Source organism: Lagopus muta, chromosome 2 (assembly GCF_023343835.1).
Source record: "Lagopus muta isolate bLagMut1 chromosome 2, bLagMut1 primary, whole genome shotgun sequence".
Classification (NCBI taxonomy): Eukaryota; Metazoa; Chordata; class Aves; order Galliformes; family Phasianidae; genus Lagopus; species Lagopus muta.
Genome location: NC_064434.1, coordinates 80,208,076 through 80,225,900, shown reverse-complemented (window position 1 = coordinate 80,225,900; position 17,825 = coordinate 80,208,076). Strand labels below are relative to the sequence as shown.

Genomic DNA, 17,825 nt, shown 5'->3' with positions numbered 1-17,825 from the left:
ACTATCAACTTTGTTTCAGATATTTAAAGATCTTCCAGCCTTTTTCCAGTGGATGTAACAGAACTATGCATTTCAGTTTGAAATTTAATTCATTCAGCTCCCGATTCTTCACCCTCCACCACAGTGAAACCAAAACGTGCAAGGCTGAAAAAGAGAAGCACTCACCGGATCGGATTCATATCTGGTCGGCTAGGTTTGGAAACCGCTTTGACAAACTTCTCTGCCAGCTGAATCCTGACCAAAAACAGAAAGAGAATCTTACAATCTAGCTACATCTTTGGCACACACAGAAGGTAACAGTTTGATTAGACACTTCAATACTTGCACACCATCCCCGCCCCTAAGCCAAATAGGTACTGAGCAACAGGGTGGTTTTTTTTTTTCACCTCACTCTCTCAGTTCAGTGCCCAGCGATACTGGCTGCTATCCATTAGGAATGGGTCTTCATTGCCTCCTCTACACGCTCGTGTGCTGTTAAACTCATTGACACACAAGCAGGAAAATAAGATAACTGGAGACATCATAATGCTAATGAAGGAAACAGGGGAGTTCTTTCCTTCTCTCTAAGCCACCTATCAGCTGTGTTATACATGCTCCCAAGATGTTCTGTTTATCCTTATTGTGCATCACCCCAGACTAAGAAAGGAACTAGACCTGATCTCAATACACAGGGACAGTATACACACACACAAAAAAAAGCTCTACCTACTTCACTTCTGAGATGGTTCGTTCACAGTGCATCTTTACAGAAGTGGTTCAACCAAATGCTCTCACCTACCTGTGCTCAGTTCTCTTCCATTAGTATGAACAACGTTTCTCAGTCACTCCTACTCGTGTAGGAGAAAGAAGCTTCTCCAGAGATTACATACCTCTGGTTGAAATGCTGGTTTCGGACATCATTGCCGTTGAGTACCAAGACATCAAGTATGTGGATAGCACTGATTTTTCGTTGAGCTTTCCCCTGCAGAAAGGAATAGACTTACCACTCAGATTGTAGTCCGCTGCTATTTCAGTTTTGGTTTACAGCCCATTTGTTGTTTTTTGGGTTTTTTTTTTTTTTGCCAGTATATCATTATTTTCTAGCAAGAGAGTAACTTCCCAGATACTAGAAGCAACCAAATTCCATGCAGCCCACTGTACATTAACTTGCCATCCTCCAAGAACCAGTGTGTGTCAACTACACAATTGTCTCAATGGAGGGAAAGACAGAGAGAGCAGGACCACAGCTATCATCCTTAGCTCTCTGGCACAATAGTGCCTCATCAGGGAGCACAGCATAAAGCCCAGTGTACCAGCATCTTCATTTGAAATGCCAGAAGAGAAATAAACTCCCAGGTAGCAACAGTTTGCATTGTGAATATACCTCAAGGATGTTCTTCCAAGGCCTGCTCTCTCTACTGTGCAGTTATGTACCCAAACAGACAAAGATCACTTTAAGACTTAGTGGCAACATTGTCATCTGCTGCATGTAGGCCAACAGCATGTCAGGTACAAAGGAATTTCAAAACAGTGTTAAAAGCTCATCTCTCTGACACTGGTCAGAAGGAACTTAATCCAAAATCATTTCTCTAAATAACAAATGCAAAAGACTCTCAGCTGTCACACATGGAACATTTATTCTGCAGTATCTTGAAGAGAATAAGTGAAATTGCACATTGTATTTGTAGTCACTCTGTAACAGAGAATAGCTTCCTACCTCTCCTTTCAGCTCATGGACAATCTCCACAGACAGAAGGGTATCTCGTGGCAGCTCAGTTTTCAAATCCAGTTTCGTCCAGCGGTCTGACTGGCGACCATCCCAGGTGTAGATCTGTGATTTCTGCGTACAGAAGGCAGTCAGATTTACCCAAGGCTTCACGAAGGGATGTGTGGAAGAGAGACCTCTGACTAACTCCAGAGCACCCCTCTGAGAATCTTTTCATCCTAGGCTGTCACAAGCAATTTCTTTGTGGAAAATTTTAAGGAAGAACCAATCTCTACAGCAAATGAACAAAAACATTGATTCTAATCTGTCAGTGTCTTTTCATATCTACACAATGAACGAAAAATAGAACATCTTTAAAAGGACAGCGAAGATAATTAGAGACACTAGCAAGAGTACAGGTCTCTGTGTAGGCTGGAATTACAAAAACGGGGTTAATTACTGCGAACAGCACCGAAGTCAGAAGGAGAAAAAAAACCACACAATAACTAGCGCTGTTCAGCGCTGTCAGTGAGGATTCTTCCTGATCTTTGAGGTCAGGAAAGAATGGGATGAATCTGCAAGGCAAAACAGTACCATTAAAATGAACCAGCAGAACTCCTACACATAAAGTCTGACTGTTCTCAGGCCTTACCCCCAGCCCCAGGAGGAACTTCTGCTCACTTCCAGACACCATACACCGGTAATCGAACACTTGGCGGATTTTCTCCAGCGTACTGGAATTCAGAGGAGTGGGTTTGTAACTGAAGGTATCAATGTCTGTGCCCTAGAGAGCAACATATAATTAGACAAAATACATCAACAGGTAGGTGAGTGCAATTTTTGCGCAAAACAATAGTCCAGATAATCCAGGACTAAGTTCTTCATCATTTAATTACTGCTGGAAAAGGATCTATTTGCATGACAGAATTCAGAAGAAACTTCCAGGTAAGGTCCCACCTGAATCAGTTCAAAAAACTTGGACTTGGGATCTGAAGATGAGGGAGCAACACGAGCCTGATCAGGAATCTGGAAAAAAAAGTTCAAACAATTGATAATAAAGGTTATTCATCTGCACGTTCACACAAACCGTTCTGGTTTCAATGTGTGACAGACCATCCTGCCCCCTAAAACTACTGGTCTTGGGACTCCAGTTACTGGAGAAGTTACCTAGCAAACCAAAGTCTCACATTTTTCTCAAATTTAATGCAGGCATGCCAAATTTCATAAGAAACAACGGGCAGCTTCCAAAAGTTTCAGGCTAAATCTTTGATTCCATCCACATTTCAGTGAAACACTACCGTATGTATGATATGACTGCAGTCAAAGGCTCAGGAAAGAGACTCTTCAGATAGCTCTACCACCTGGAAACCACTAAGTGCTAAGTTCATTCAGTATTATATAAAATCTTCTCAATTGCAGCAAAGCAAAGCAATTAGAAGCCCACTCAGTTAAGTCATACACTGAATTCACAAGCACCATCCTCTTTGTTTACGTGAATAGCTTCAAATCATCTTTGACTTTCCTGAAGGACAACGTATTAAACCTCTGGCTAGAAAGTTTCATCTGCACAGCAGCTCCATTCTTATTTCATCACAGCAAGGAAGCCTTCATTATCTCTCTGCTTTGCAGCTTACTTACCCCCCATAGTTGGAGACACTCCTTTCGGATTTCAGCCTGCCGTGGCTCCATCAGTGTCCTCAAGAGAAAAGCAGCAGACTATTAAAACAGCAAAGTCTCTTTCCTTGTTCTTGCAGCATTAGCATATCCCAACCCTATCAAACTTGCATTTTTCAATGTCTGGCTTGGGAATGACAAACAAGCAGTGCTCCTCACAAGGTTATTCTCAAATTGAGGATCCTGCTTCCCTCTCCACACATTCCCAACACCCTTGTTTAGTTTTGCTTCAGTATATATCACTGATACTCAGCCTCTATCTGAAAGCATCATTAGGCATCAACACTTTGAAGAAGTGAAGTGTTAGTATGAATTTATGAGTATCTCCAAGAGCTGGAACCTACTAGCCCTACTTACGAAGAGCAATGAAGACAAAAAACAGTGCTAATGTTAGGATTAACTCTTATGACAATATCTGGCTTTCAGGCTTTCTATTATGTATTCTCTCTGAACGACACCCAAACTTAAAAGCCACGACAGGGAAACAGCTATACATTGCAATAGCTTTAGTTTTATATGAAAGACATTTTTGTCACGTGCTGTAGGTAGTTCTAGGTATGCCACTTAAGTATACTGAATCATCCTTGAAAAATTAAGAGCTATGGACCACAACGACGTTAGGTGCAGAACTGAACATACCAGCCAGGATGGTGTTGCTCATATTTTAAGCTCACAGTCCTTCTAAGAAGCAGGCCCATTTAAGGTACTCAGAAAACATGCAACACATGGAAGCCATCTCAGCAAGGGTGATAACAAATCAACTTTCAGGACTCCAGCTACCCACACTTTTTCTCAAGGAGCTCAGGCAGAGACACAAACAGAGCTACCTAAAAGCATTATTAATTTTCCTGGCTCTAAAGGCCAAGCAGTGTACCAGCTCAAATTAAAAACACATTGAAGAAGGGCAAAACAATTTGTTTACGGTAGGTTAATTCAATATCCACCAAAAGCCAGAGGAATATACTCACGTATCTTGAACAAAAGCACGAATTTTAGCTAGTGCCTTTATCTGAATTTTGCAGTGGCTGAAAGAGAGGAAAGTTTCAGTAAGACAACAAGCTGATTACTGCCATCAACATTATTCTACGTGGAAGATCGATGGAACAACTGAAGGAAACCAGCCTGACCCTCAAAGGAGTGACTGATCATCATCAACATAAATCCAAATGATATGGTGGCCACTGGAAAAAAAAGCAGGCGGTAGCCCCCTTTCTGTTCTATATAGGAGGACAGCATTCAGAGACCAAACATTCACTGACAGCATAAAGTATTTTTCTGTGCAGCATCCCTTTGCTCTGCTAAGCCCCTCGAGCAGCAAAAGCAGAGCAGCGTCAGCAGCATCAACAAGCACCTCCATGAGTGCAAGCAGCTGCAACTGAAAGCCAGCCATTTTGGCTGATCTGCCTACAGCAAGCAGCCCTCGCTGCTCACAGGCACTCACTTTTCATTGGACTGGACAATATAATCGTAGAAATCCTGGTCATCTTTGATCACATTCAATGGCACGACTAGATTCACATCCACATCGGAGTTGCGCAACTGGTTGAGTCTGATGTTCACCATGAAGAGATATTCTCGCACATCATCAGTCCCCAGCTTTAACCCTTTGCATACCACATACCTGCACAGAATGCCAGAGACAATTTAGGTTCAGGTTTTTTTGACACAGTCAATTTTCCTGCCATGCTGTAGCTGTGAAGACAGTATTCCAAATCCCAGGAATTCTGCCCACCCAAGTATCCCCAAGAAGGTGAAGTCTAACCAATCACATCATTACGTATCACTTTCTACTCTCTGAAAAGATAGAGAAATTCAACCCTACTAAGAAAACATCACAGAACTCCCTAAAATAGTAAACTAATTGTGCTAAACTTGACAGGTATAAAAACACACATAATAATTTCTGGCTTCGATGGAAGCCTAATTGCTTCATGCAGAACAGACTTTATTACATACTTAGTTCTGCTGTTTTCTTTACAGATGAATCTCAGTACAGGCAGGGAAAAGCAAGCAGACTTTGGCAAATACTTTCTTTACCTTGTCAGAAATCAGAATTTGCTAGCCATCTAAAATATTTCCTCCTACAAGACAGTTGACAACTGGGTGAAGTCACAGAGTTTCCATTTAACCAAAACCATCTGTCACTGTAATTAGAGATCAAACCTTGTTTAGCAGTCCCTCATGCTCAAGAATCTCACCTCTCTGAGTTAGCAGGGCGGCTTGTCACAGGTTTAAAGATGCACACACGCTCAAAGCAGCAATAGAGCAGATAAACAAGCCCCACGCTGAATGGAGTAAACAGATCAAAGGTTTTGCAGACAAAATGTCCTCCTGGAGCAGAGAGAAGAAACACACCAAAATCAGCAGACTATAAAGATACAACGACATATCAGGCATCTCCACAACCTTATCCTCCACAGGAAAAAAAAGATAGGTGGTTTTGTACAATAAAACAGCAACTAAAACACTTTCATGAAGCAGGTTAGAGGGGCTCCATGAACCATCCGTCCCGTATCTCTTCAACAAAGGGACAAGCAGTTCTATGACCATGCTCAAATCAACATGCATTCTGCCTCGAGAACAAACTTTCCACCCATTCTACACCACCCTTTCCCAGGCCCAAACTGTACCCTATGGTATTGCAGCATGCTATATAAAAGCCTTTGCAGACAAAGAGCTCTGACATGTGGACCAAGAAGCTTCACACTGGAAGAAGAAACTAACAGATACCACCAAAACAGAATAGAAAGAAAAACGTTTGTGCCACCCTTTGCCCTCAAACAAGTTTCCCCATTACCCTAAGCAAAAAGCAGTCAATCTTACAAAGTTGTATCTACACAGAGAATAAAGACTTCAAAAAGGTTGCTCCTTTCACCATATTATGCTCAAGCAGATACTACTAAGCAGATCCTTGGCTCAGGTATATCTGAACACAAGGCACAGGACAAATGATAATATGATAATTATTTTTTATCTTCTGCTCCTGCATATGTCAGTGCCAAATGCTAACTAAACTCTGCAGAAAAGAGGAATCATCATATAACCATAAAATCCATCACCTGGCAACGATGGAGTATACCTTAAGACAACATGAGGCATCAGCTGGTGTTGATCACAGAGATGGCAGATTTAAAGGAGAAAAGCCACAAACTAAAGGGAAAATGAACTGAATTGCTACTGCTCTGCTCCAACCAGCCTGCCAGAATATTCATAAAGCAGCTGGCCCAGCTGATAGCATAAAACTCAAATATACTGTCCAGCAATTACACTAGTGACCTTAGCCCAAGACAGCTACATAAACTATTGTTAAAATGCATTAGTTCAGAGCTTTTACCTTCTGCTTGTAAAGAAAAAGCAAAATGGACAGCCTTATTTTTCTGCCCTAGTTCATTTAGCTTTGTGACAACTACCTCAGAATGAATGCATATACATTCAATCCTGTGCAACCTAGCCTGACAGCACAGCAGATGTTATGGTATGTTAATAAAAGTCTACAGCACCCTTCTGCAATATCACCCACACCTTAAAGAAGGAGGAATAAAATTGATGGATAAAACATACCTGTCCGGACAATGGACAGTGCCATAAGAAACTGACAAAGCATTAGCTGTTTGCTTAGGATTTCTTGCAAGTTCTCCTGACCCTCCACAGAGAAGCCCTACAAAGAATACAGCATATAATTAGCATTTCTTTCGCTCAAGCAAACAATTCTGTACAGCTGACTCGTGAAATCACAATGATTTCTTTACAACACAAAACACTGCCACCAGGAATTTTAATGGCAAGCCTTAATACCACATTGATACTACAAACACATGTCAAGTATCTTAACGCACACAGTCTGAAGTACTAGTTTTGGTCATGAGTGCAGAAAGAAAAGGGAAGGGACCAACCCCATCAGCCATTAAGAAATGCACTCCTTTGTGATCTGTATTGTCCAAAACAAAGTTCCGGAAAGCAGTAATGTTCTCAGGGCGAGTGATATCTCCATCCCCATCAATCCCTCCTTCTCCTGTGGGGAAAGAGCAGACAATTACTAACATGTTTGCAAAGCAGACTAGAAGAGGTGATCTGTTGTATTCAATCAGTACTTAGTCAGAAGCTACGAAGATCTTGATAGGTGAGTAAGCATAAATACATGCATTCCCTGGTTCACCACTAAAGATGCTCGTTAGACTAGGAAAATTATTCAAATGTAGTGGTCAAGGCTAAACAAAGCCTAATAACCAAGCTCAAAAGACAACTTGTATGTTAGCTGCAGCAAATGACAAATCCCTCACTGCCCTCCTCTGGGTAAAGAACTGCATTACAACATAAAATCCTCAACCAAGGAGAAATGGCAAATAGCTGAATCTAATAAAAACATAGGAGACGATTTCACTGAACAGCTCACCTGGTACTAATATGCTGTTTTGTTTTTTTTTTTTTTTTTTACAAGCAAGGCAAAATTATTCACATGGTGCACTGGTAACCTTCAACTAAGAATTAGCATCAATCCAAAGAAACCTAATTATCTACATCCAAACACAATCTAACCTAGAATTTTAAAAAGCAGCCTCAAAAAAAAAAACATTCATATATAAACAAGTTTGTAAAGGAAGTAGGAAAATAGAAATATAGCTTATATATATTATATTTATATGAATGCAAAGTTATATGAATGCAAAGATACACTGTCTCCTAGCCTGGCATTGTAGAAAGCTAAGCTAAGGCATATTCTAGAGGCTACCAATTTTCACTTTGAAGAAGCCTGAACGTCTAGTTGGTATTAGTTTCTAAAAATCTTCTACAGCTATAGTTTCTATTAACTATAAGAAGAACTGCAAGAACAGAAAGAAAGATCAGGATGCACGATTGTGCTTTGATGACTAAATTCCTCATCAATCATGCTGTCACTAAGCAAAGTGACACTAGAATTTGTTACCATTCTTTACAACACAAATATCACAGCAGCCTACTTTCTTCCCATCACTCGGAAGAGAGTTTGTACACATCTCACTAGACTTTGCAGCATAGCAGACAGAAAAGGAATCAAGAAAATGCATCAAAGTCATGGGGCTACTCATTTCTCCATGTATCTTCCCTCCCTCATAAAAGCACCAGTCTGCAGTGAGTTATGAAGATCCAAACAGTGCAACCACTAGAACAATGCATTTTGCTGCCTTGCTACCCTTACCATGAATCTTTCCTTTAACTGATCTAATCTTGAAGCACTAATTATACTCTAAGAGTTCATGCTTAGAAGTCACGAGTGGCAAATTGGCTTTTACCCTTTTCTCTGTAGAACAAACACATTTGAGTTTCCTTCACATAGCCTGAAATAAGCAGCAAGACTATCAAATCCTTGTATTTCCCTTCCTACTCCAAGAGGCTATGCAGAAAGGGGGCACACACGTATCATACAGTGTAACAGGCTACCACACACAAGGTAAGATGCAGTAATTGTCTGTGTATGCACAGTCTATCTCAAAGACACAGTAACATCTTAAACCACTTTAGATTACACAGGTCATCTAGTCACAGTGATTCAGATACAGCTTCTAGCTTTAATTTGCTTTATTTAACATTACTGAGTGTCCACAATAAATTATCAAAGTAGATTTACAGAGGTTTGATACAGAAGCATACTGCCAGTCAGGCAAGTAAGGCTTCTACCTCTGGCTTTGCTAATAGTCTTTGGGCAAGTCATCTCATTCTTCACATTTCAGAACTGCATAAGTGAGAAAAATTATTGTCAAACAAGCATGTCCTCTGCAGCTTTCAGATGTGCTCAAGTACGAACTACTACATCAGGACACGTTTTCTTAGCAGAATGGAAAGAAGCACAGAAACATGACTTGATGGGCAAGTTCACCAATCTCAACTCCCTTCCCCTGTCAAAGGACAGCCCTTTCCTACCTTGCAAAATGATTCTCCAGAAACAAGCTTCTCTCAAATCCCCAGGCTGGTATCAGTACTCCCGATACAGAAGCCAGAGCACAAGCAAAAACATCAGACAACACTTATGCATGCATTACGTACCATAGTAAGGTTCAAAGAGCTCACTGGAAGCAGAATAGAAGTCCTCAAGTTTAAAATCGTTTGGTCCTTTCAAGGTCATGCCAAATCCTTTTGCATGCCACTTCCTCCTCCACAAGACGTACTCAGAGAAGCCCCCAGGCCCAGCACACACATCAGCAAAGTAGAGCAGCTCTGCATCTCGCTCCTTTATCAAGGGCCTCTACAAAAGGAAACTGAAGAAATTCTACTCGCCCAGTAACAGCTTCCATCAGTCAAACCTATCAGCTGCACTGCTCAGCCAGAAAATGTCTTTCAAAAACTTGTTTTTCCAGCTAGTGCTCTAAGGATTCTCCTTTCTCCCCAGTTTCTCCACTCTAAGAAAGCACTGCTTTGAAAATTAAAAAGAGGTCCTCACCCCCTGGAAGTCCTTAGGATTTGTAAACATGTAGTCAAAGACATGGTCCATATTTGCCATCTTCATCGCAGCTCTGTGAACACATAAATAGGGACCTATGAGTTTCAACTTTGGCTCCCACAACTGAAAGTGGACATAATGGGAAGAAGACCCAAGTAACCACAAGTGCTACAGACCTGTTCAGAAAAAAGACTCCACGGATCATCTCATAGGGGTTAGATCTTGTTCGGGCTCTGCGCATTTCTTCTCCATCCAGCTCATCAAATACACTCTGTGCAAACAGAAACCAAATTAACCTGAATTTGGCAAAGGCTTAGAGGACAGATATTAAACTTAAGGAGAGAGAAGCATGAGGGTAAATAGGATGCTTAGCCTTCTATGCTACTGATTCACCAATATAGAATGTTTTCCTGCCACAGACTGATACAGAATCATCGAATCCTTAGAGTTGTAAGGGACCTCTGAGGGCCATCCAGTCCAACTTCCCTTACAATGAACAGGGACACCTTACCCAATTCTTACTCAAATTTAATGACACTGAAGAGCTCTGTACAGACAGCTCCCGAGACTGGCAATACGGTAGCCATCTTAAAAGTAGTCACAGGTGAAGGTATTTCTCTCACACATACATACACACACTTTGAAATTCATAAGGGCATGATCAAATCTAAAAGGAAAAATGGAACACGCGAGAAAAGAAAGGAAGTTTAGTTTCTTAGCTCATTCAAGCCTACAGTCTTTCAGTTGAACTAACTAAGAAATAGACACCAGTGTTTTCGTTCATCTCTTTGAAGGCTGAGGTGTAAAAACAGGCATCTGAATAGACAGTGGCAGCCAAAACTCCAGGTCACACCAGTGGCACAGATGTGAGAGAGGATGTATAGAGCTCTTGCTGATCAGCTAAGTAAATGCAATTATTTATTTCACAAAACTTCAATTCCTCTCCAAGAAAGGGGACTCACCTTGCACCGCAGGACATTAAGTAAAAGCTCTTCATTGCAGAACTCCGTTTCATCTTCAATCACCATCTTCCTCTGGAGCAGGATGAGAACACGTAACAATTAACAAATATGCTACGAGTCATTTCAGAATGCAACATGAACGTGTGATGGATGGAGCCTGCCAACCACATACTAAGTGTTATTAGCAAGAGCATAACCAGCAGGCTGAGGCACTATTCTCTCCTATTTGGCATCTCACAACCACACTTGAAATATTGCATCCAGTCTAGCACTCCTCAGTACAAGACTGACATACTGTAGTAAGCCCAACAAACGGCCATCAAGATGACAAGGGTGCACTAGTATCTTGGGTTATCAGACCCAACTGTGTAGTAGATGCCCAAACAGGCTGTAAGACTTCCATTCTTGGAGATAATCAGAACTCAACCAAACAAGGCTCTAAGCAACCCGATCTACCAGGATCTGCTTCAAGTAGGAAGTTACAGTAGCAGCTTCCAGTTTCCCTCCACCCCAGATTATCTGAGGACTCTCTGACAAGGCATTGGCTCAGGCAGAGTATTCATTCCTGCATTCTTCTTAACCCGAGTACTAGAATCTAAAAAAACTACCTTGCCCACAGTCATCCACTCCTTCAGCTCCTGGGCATCAGGGATTTCTGTGGTACACTCAAGGCACCAATCCACCTCCTCATAGGCACTAGGCTGCAAACACAAGACATAGGAAGAGTCAAGGAAATTTTTTGCTAGCAAAATGTAACAACCAATTGTTCCCCAATCCTACCATAAGGGGTGAAGCCATGACTTGTGGACCAACTTTCTAGGTTTTTTTCTCTCTTGCCTAAAACATGCTTCATTTCTTTGGATAAATGCAAAACAAAAGAAACTAAGAAATGACCACACACCATTTTCCTCTCATCTGATATTTATCAATAAAGCTATAGCCTAGCACTCTCAAGGTACATCTTAGAGACACTGCAGAGACATTTGACATAATATTCTCACAGTCCTTCACACATCTGTTTTTCCAATTCTCTCTCAAAGTCTCCCCCAGTTCCATGACTTCAATTCAAGGCTTAAATAGTTTGAATAACCTAGGGAAGGAATTGTTTTGGCAGCAGAGTTCATAGCAATGCAGAAGAGCAGGCCGTTAACATCTGCTTACCTTCTTATGTTAATTTCAACATCATCACCCACAAGGGCAAATGATAAATAACATCTAATTGTTGTAGGATGCAGAAGTGTGGTGAAGAATGACCCTCAAAGCAATGAGCCTACAGAACACATTTCTCATTTCTTATTCTAAAGGATAAATCTCTAATATTATTACTAATTACTGAAAAACAACTCAAAGAAAGAGAGGAAAGTACAATCAAGTGCAGTATAAATAACTGACAGCACTGCTGTCCTTGACTCACAACAGCTGGGGCCTTTTGGCTTGCCCTCCAGCTGACCAAAGCCCTAGGATTCTGTGCTGTGCCCTTATTTTTGTTTGTTCTTTGAATACAAACATATAGCAACTATGTCACATTGAATAGCAGCAGAACAAGGCTCTGCTTTCCAGACAGCACCTATTTCAATTTTCTTCCCTGTTGAGGAGCTCGCCAAGATACAGGAATAGGACATCTCAGCATTTTTTTTTGGAGGATTATTATACAGAAACAGAATAAGATACTTAAAAAACATCACCTATTTGAGTATGAAAAATGATGACGTACAAAATAAAACAAAACAGCTTGGTGAGTTTTCCATCATGTTCACTGCTACAAATCAGGAACAAATCATACAGATCACAGCAACAATCCATCTGAAACTGACTAGGTGCCATAAAACACACTATACCTGAACAAAATAGAGTGTAGTTCTATTCAGCTGAGCCACTTGACAGAAGTAGTATGTCAGCACTAGAAAAATATTCCCAGCGGGCAAATCCTGAACACAGCAATGGAAAGGTACTCAAAACAGTAAATACTTACCTCTGGCTCATCCTGCCAATCAATATTCAGCTCCCCATCAAACCCTTTGAGGGTAAGCCCAAAGCCTCTCCTTCCCTTCTGATTGGAGGCTTCAACAATATCCTTCCTACCTTGGCCATATTTTCCCAAACCTTCTCCTTCCCGGAAGCCCATCTTGGCCTACAAAGATAGAAAAGGGACCACAATGAGGCGAGTGGATTTAAGACTACATACTGCATGTGGGATGAAAGACTAGCCCAAAAAAGAGCCACATACTGGAGTGGCTTGGAGCCACGGCCACCAAAAGCAAACAACAGAAAAAGCAAGATGTAAAGAACGACATTTGGAAATAAAATGAGGGAAGGAACAGCGTGCTCCAACAGACAGAGACATTCATCACTGTGTTCAGTGGGTTTATAAACCAAGACGCTGGCACAAGAACAAATTCATATTGTGGTATTACTTGTTGTGAACACGTTGCCACATAAATTACAAGAATCAGTTAAAATGCACCTAATAGTCAGAGAAGGAATGCAATTCTGAAGACAGAATTTTGACCAGAGTAAAGAACGATTTCCCTTTTACCTACCAACTCATCTAACCAGACATTCAATCTTTGTATTCAAGTTTAGGAAACCTTAAAAAGGAAAGCCTTCTGAATTCAGAGAAAGACAGTCTATGTTAGAATCGGCAAACTGCAGCCCAGCTACAAAAACACAAATGGACAGATTCTGAATGATCAATGACCAGCAACAGGATTTATTCACAGAGGAGCACATCAGCAGCCCTCAGCCTCTGGATCCCACTGAGTTTTGAATTCAGCAAGATTTGAAATTTCCTGCTTCATACAGATATATGACACAGCTGCTAGCAGCAATTTGCTTCCTGGAAAGGCAGTACCTCCCTGTTCCCACTTCTATTAAGAACTAACACTTCCCAGTTTCTAGCAGCAGACTGATCTTCTCACTTGGCAAAGGGCAGTACATGCTGGCATACCACTGTGGAGCTGACTGCCGTTCCTGACAAAGCAGCACAAAACAGAGAGAGACCCCAATTCAGTCCTCCTTTGTGTCCTGGACTTCCTCTCACATTTTGAGTAATACACAACTGTGTCTCACCATCCCGTTGCCCCAGGAATATAATTTTTATTTCTCTCATCAGGAAAATAAATTCTTTCAGGGTAATGGGGTATTCCCAATGGCAGTGTTGGAGTTTGCATAAGGAAACATGTAACAGCAAAGACACAGAGAAGCTTCACTTCTCTAGGGCTTACCATTGCCTTTGTAGTAAAAAAAAGTTGTCAAATGTGAGACTGACATGAGAAACAGTCCGTGATTTCCTTAGAACTTTCTAAAAAATTCTCTCTCCTGCACCATCACTCTGTAATTAGGGAGCTGGTGATCATCCCTGAAGTCTGGCTGTTAGTTACTATTGTGCACAACTCCATGCATTTCCAAGAAACTTCTGGCCCTATATAAACTGGGGCAGCTCTACTTGAAATAAACACCTTAACAGTTAAGGTAATAATTCTACAAGGGTATGCCTGTCAGCTTCCAAGACCAAAATGAATTAATATCAACAGGAGAATTTCTTAAGGTCTTTGTGGCAGATGTTTGTTAACTTAAAAATAATTGCAGAATAACACAAGATAGGACTCTTCCAGCTCAGCAAACTGCCTTATTCAAAGATCTCTTTCTTCACACTCATCGCCCTGTTCGAGTACCGGGAACATGAATCAACTTTTGTTTTTGTTTTTAAACAAATTCCCCTAACAAAGCTGTCTCTACCTCCCTGAACTGCTTACTAGATGGATTAAAGAAGCAGAGAACCCTGCTACAAGGAGGACCAGAATCAGAATCTCAGAAAAGATTAGTCTTTTCAGTTTGCACTCATGAGGTATTAATACTTTGGTTCAAAACTGTTTTGACCTACCATGAGCTTTTGGGAGACACTGTTATACATTGAGTAGCGGGACGAAGTACCCTCCACCAGAGAGTCTTGTTTGAACTCATTGTTGAAGGCAAGTCTTTTTTCATCACTCTCACTCTCAGACCCACTGCTGCTACTGGAAGACTCTGAAAACAAGAAAAATGAAAGAAGTGAGCGCACACTAAAACAAAACAAAAAAGCCACCACCAAGGCATCTCAGTAATGCCATCAAGAGCTACACGATAGGACACACCAGGTGAGTAGGGAGGGAGGCCCTGCAACCCACTGAGTACTTTCCCTTTCCCTGTGCTGTGATCGCAATGAGGGTGAAGCAATGGCACAAATTTCCTTCCAGAAATTTATCTAGCACCACAGCAGTCCTACTGAAGTCTTTACTGTGGGGCAGGCCATAAAGATTACTGAAGCAGCAATCCACAACGAGCATAGCCACACTCTTCATTAGACCTCTGCCTCTTGAGCATCCCTTGTTCAATGACTACTAGAATTCATTCCATGCTTCTTTGCACAACTAGGTGTTGAACCATAAAAGCTACCTCAAGATAATTGTTGTCAGCAGAGATTATCTTTCCTTGTTTATCACTTCAGAAGGAATTAGATAGCTGCACACAGGTATTAAAAAAAAAATAAAAAATGACAACCTAGAAGAGATTGAACTTTTCTTAATTTTTTTCTAATTTAAAAAAAAAACCAACTCTATTTCCCTGTTATGGATAACTGAACCCCAGTGAAATAGCAAGAAACAACTGCAGAATTAGTAAAGAATTGTCATTACCAAGGTAAATTACTAAAGGTCATTAGTCAAGAAAGTGAAAGACTCAACAGCGAAATATGTGGCTGTAGTTGTAATTGTCTCAATGTGTACAATCTCTGCTGTTGAATTATCAGCCTTTAAGACAGCTATCATGCTGGAGCTTATAGCATTAATATTTGAGACTTTCAGCTCCAAACAAAGAAGGCTGCGACATAGCATGTTTGCAATGGTATATTCCCATCTTACTTTTCAAGCACCTGTCACACAACTTACATTTCTCCTTCACAAAGGTCTCAGAGATTAACAGGATCAAAAACATTTTACTTAGGGCCAGTTACTGCTTTCTGCTTCTCCAGTCCTCAGCTTCAACAATCTTTGCTACGCGCTTTTGAGCTGCGTTTCATTTTCCAGGGTTCACAATGGGTTCTCAAAGACAATTCGGACTACATAATCTTAAAAAAGTTTCTTTGCAACTCTTCCTGCTTTTAACATTTGCAAGGACATGTACACACACCATACCCAATCACTGCCACTACTCTCAAACCAATCATTCACCTTTCATGCATTCTTCGCCCTCTACTTTCACTTCTTTCTATGCTGACACCCTTTCCTTACTAACACTTGACTACCATAGGAAATACCAAGACTGAGAAGTACAAAGAGTGTGAAATAACATGAAGTACCATCCTGGAAGAGATTAAAGCACCTCATAATAGGGACAGCAATTGCGTAGGGCAATTGCTCTCCTCATCTCTGGTATACTAGAAGTAAGAAAGCACTCTCCAGCTTGGGGAAGAGGGAAAGAAGGAAACAAAACACAAGGCAATTCGTTTAGGTAACTCTGAAACAGTTATTCTTTCTGAAACGAAATAAACGTGAACTTTCACAACTTACAAAACAAGAAAACAAACAACATTCACACGGATCCAATAAAAGAGATAGCACTGTAATGCAGGAGAACATGATAACATCTAATGTCTCATGTTTATTTAAAAAAAAAGCAACACAAGATATTAGACATTACCATTATTATTATTGTTTCTGGACAACACACAACTCCTCACTACTGAAAGCTTCCACAACAAAAATATCTCCCGAGACTGAAGAGACTAATGCTGTCTACATATGAACAGAATTTTACAGCTTTTGGCCATGGACTTGTCTATTTCCTATGTCTGCAATCATGAAATACCCAGACCAGACCAAAGTGTTTGTGAGAGTCTTACTTTTAAAAGCTTAAAAAAAAAAAAAAAAAAAAAAAAAATTGCCACCAAACAGATTTGTGAATTAAAAAAAAAAGACATAGCTTTTCTACTAAAGACAAAGTGCAGTCTTGAAGTTCCGTCCATCAACTGGAGATGCCAACCACAGTTTGGGTTGGAAGGGACCTTAAAGGCCATCCAGTTCCAAACCCCTGCTGTGGACAGGGTTGCCAACCACCAGGATCAGACTGCTCTGAGGCCTTGAATGCCTGAAGACATAGGGCATCCAAAGCTTCTCTGGGCAGCCTGTGCCAGCGCCTCACCATCCTCTGAGTGAAAAATATCAACAATCTTTTCAAAGTTTAAAGTCATTCTTTCTTGTCCTACCACTACCAGTCCACGTAAGAAGTCTCCCTCCTTTATAAGCTCCCTGTAAGCACAGGGAAGCTGCAATGAGGTCTTCCCAGAGCCCTCTTTCCTCTAAGCTAAACAAGCCTGCCTCCCTCAGCCTTTCTTCACAGGAGAGGTGTTCCAGCCCTCTGATCATCCTCACAGCCCTTCAATTCCTACTTGTTAGTTAGATTCCCCACAGCAACACTTACAACCTCCAACTGTACCTTGAGTAGTATGGTTACTAAGCTGAGCTTCATCATCTGAAGTAGAACTGAGAGTTAAACCCAAGTCTTCTGCCTTCTTCTTCTGCTTCTTTTGGGGACTGCTAAATTCAGGCTCAGTTCTTCTCTTCATTTTTTCTGAAAGAAGATAATTACACTTAGTTAACACCACACAAATCAACATTCTTCTTGATGCTAAAAGGTAAGGCACACAACTCATACTGGTAGCATGGCAGCACAGACTGCTTCATGCATTATTCTGTGTTATACTTCACAACCTGACCTGTCTTCAGGTAAAACACCAGGTTTTGTGAACCTACCTAACAGCTAGTTTAAGTAAACAAACAAAATCTATACAGAAGCTCATTTATTACTAACAACCATAGCTTGACATCCTTTCTATGAGCTACTTAAACGCTAGTCAATGAGGACAACCCAGAAGCCAGCACATAAATAAATTAAATATACGACAATTAGCATTACTACCGTATCAAAGACCCGTTTAATCCAAACACACGAGAAACGAGCAACCATTACCTACAGAGGAACGCCGCAGCAGCAGAGATGCCCCAGGGCGCTGCTTCTAACCACCCCCTCTATCAGGCTGATTCCCACAGCCGCA

General features: G+C 41.0%; 1 protein-coding gene across 1 annotated transcript in view; it reads right to left on the bottom strand.

Annotated features, from left to right (window-relative positions):
• The window catches only part of CMTR1 (cap methyltransferase 1), a 22,225-nt gene extending 4,400 nt beyond the window's left edge, over positions 1 to 17,825 (bottom strand). The window contains exons 1-20 of the mRNA XM_048935597.1: positions 17,741 to 17,825; positions 17,207 to 17,341; positions 14,619 to 14,761; positions 12,708 to 12,866; positions 11,344 to 11,436; positions 10,736 to 10,807; positions 9,950 to 10,044; positions 9,774 to 9,846; positions 9,380 to 9,578; positions 7,252 to 7,370; positions 6,920 to 7,016; positions 5,557 to 5,689; positions 4,800 to 4,979; positions 4,327 to 4,383; positions 3,323 to 3,380; positions 2,642 to 2,710; positions 2,337 to 2,468; positions 1,697 to 1,819; positions 870 to 961; positions 166 to 234 (exon numbers count right to left, since the gene is read on the bottom strand). Of these exons, the coding sequence (XP_048791554.1) occupies positions 166 to 234; positions 870 to 961; positions 1,697 to 1,819; positions 2,337 to 2,468; positions 2,642 to 2,710; positions 3,323 to 3,380; positions 4,327 to 4,383; positions 4,800 to 4,979; positions 5,557 to 5,689; positions 6,920 to 7,016; positions 7,252 to 7,370; positions 9,380 to 9,578; positions 9,774 to 9,846; positions 9,950 to 10,044; positions 10,736 to 10,807; positions 11,344 to 11,436; positions 12,708 to 12,866; positions 14,619 to 14,761; positions 17,207 to 17,336 (2,093 nt within the window). The 5' untranslated portion in view covers positions 17,337 to 17,341; positions 17,741 to 17,825. The remainder of the gene's footprint in view (positions 1 to 165; positions 235 to 869; positions 962 to 1,696; positions 1,820 to 2,336; positions 2,469 to 2,641; positions 2,711 to 3,322; positions 3,381 to 4,326; positions 4,384 to 4,799; positions 4,980 to 5,556; positions 5,690 to 6,919; positions 7,017 to 7,251; positions 7,371 to 9,379; positions 9,579 to 9,773; positions 9,847 to 9,949; positions 10,045 to 10,735; positions 10,808 to 11,343; positions 11,437 to 12,707; positions 12,867 to 14,618; positions 14,762 to 17,206; positions 17,342 to 17,740) is intronic.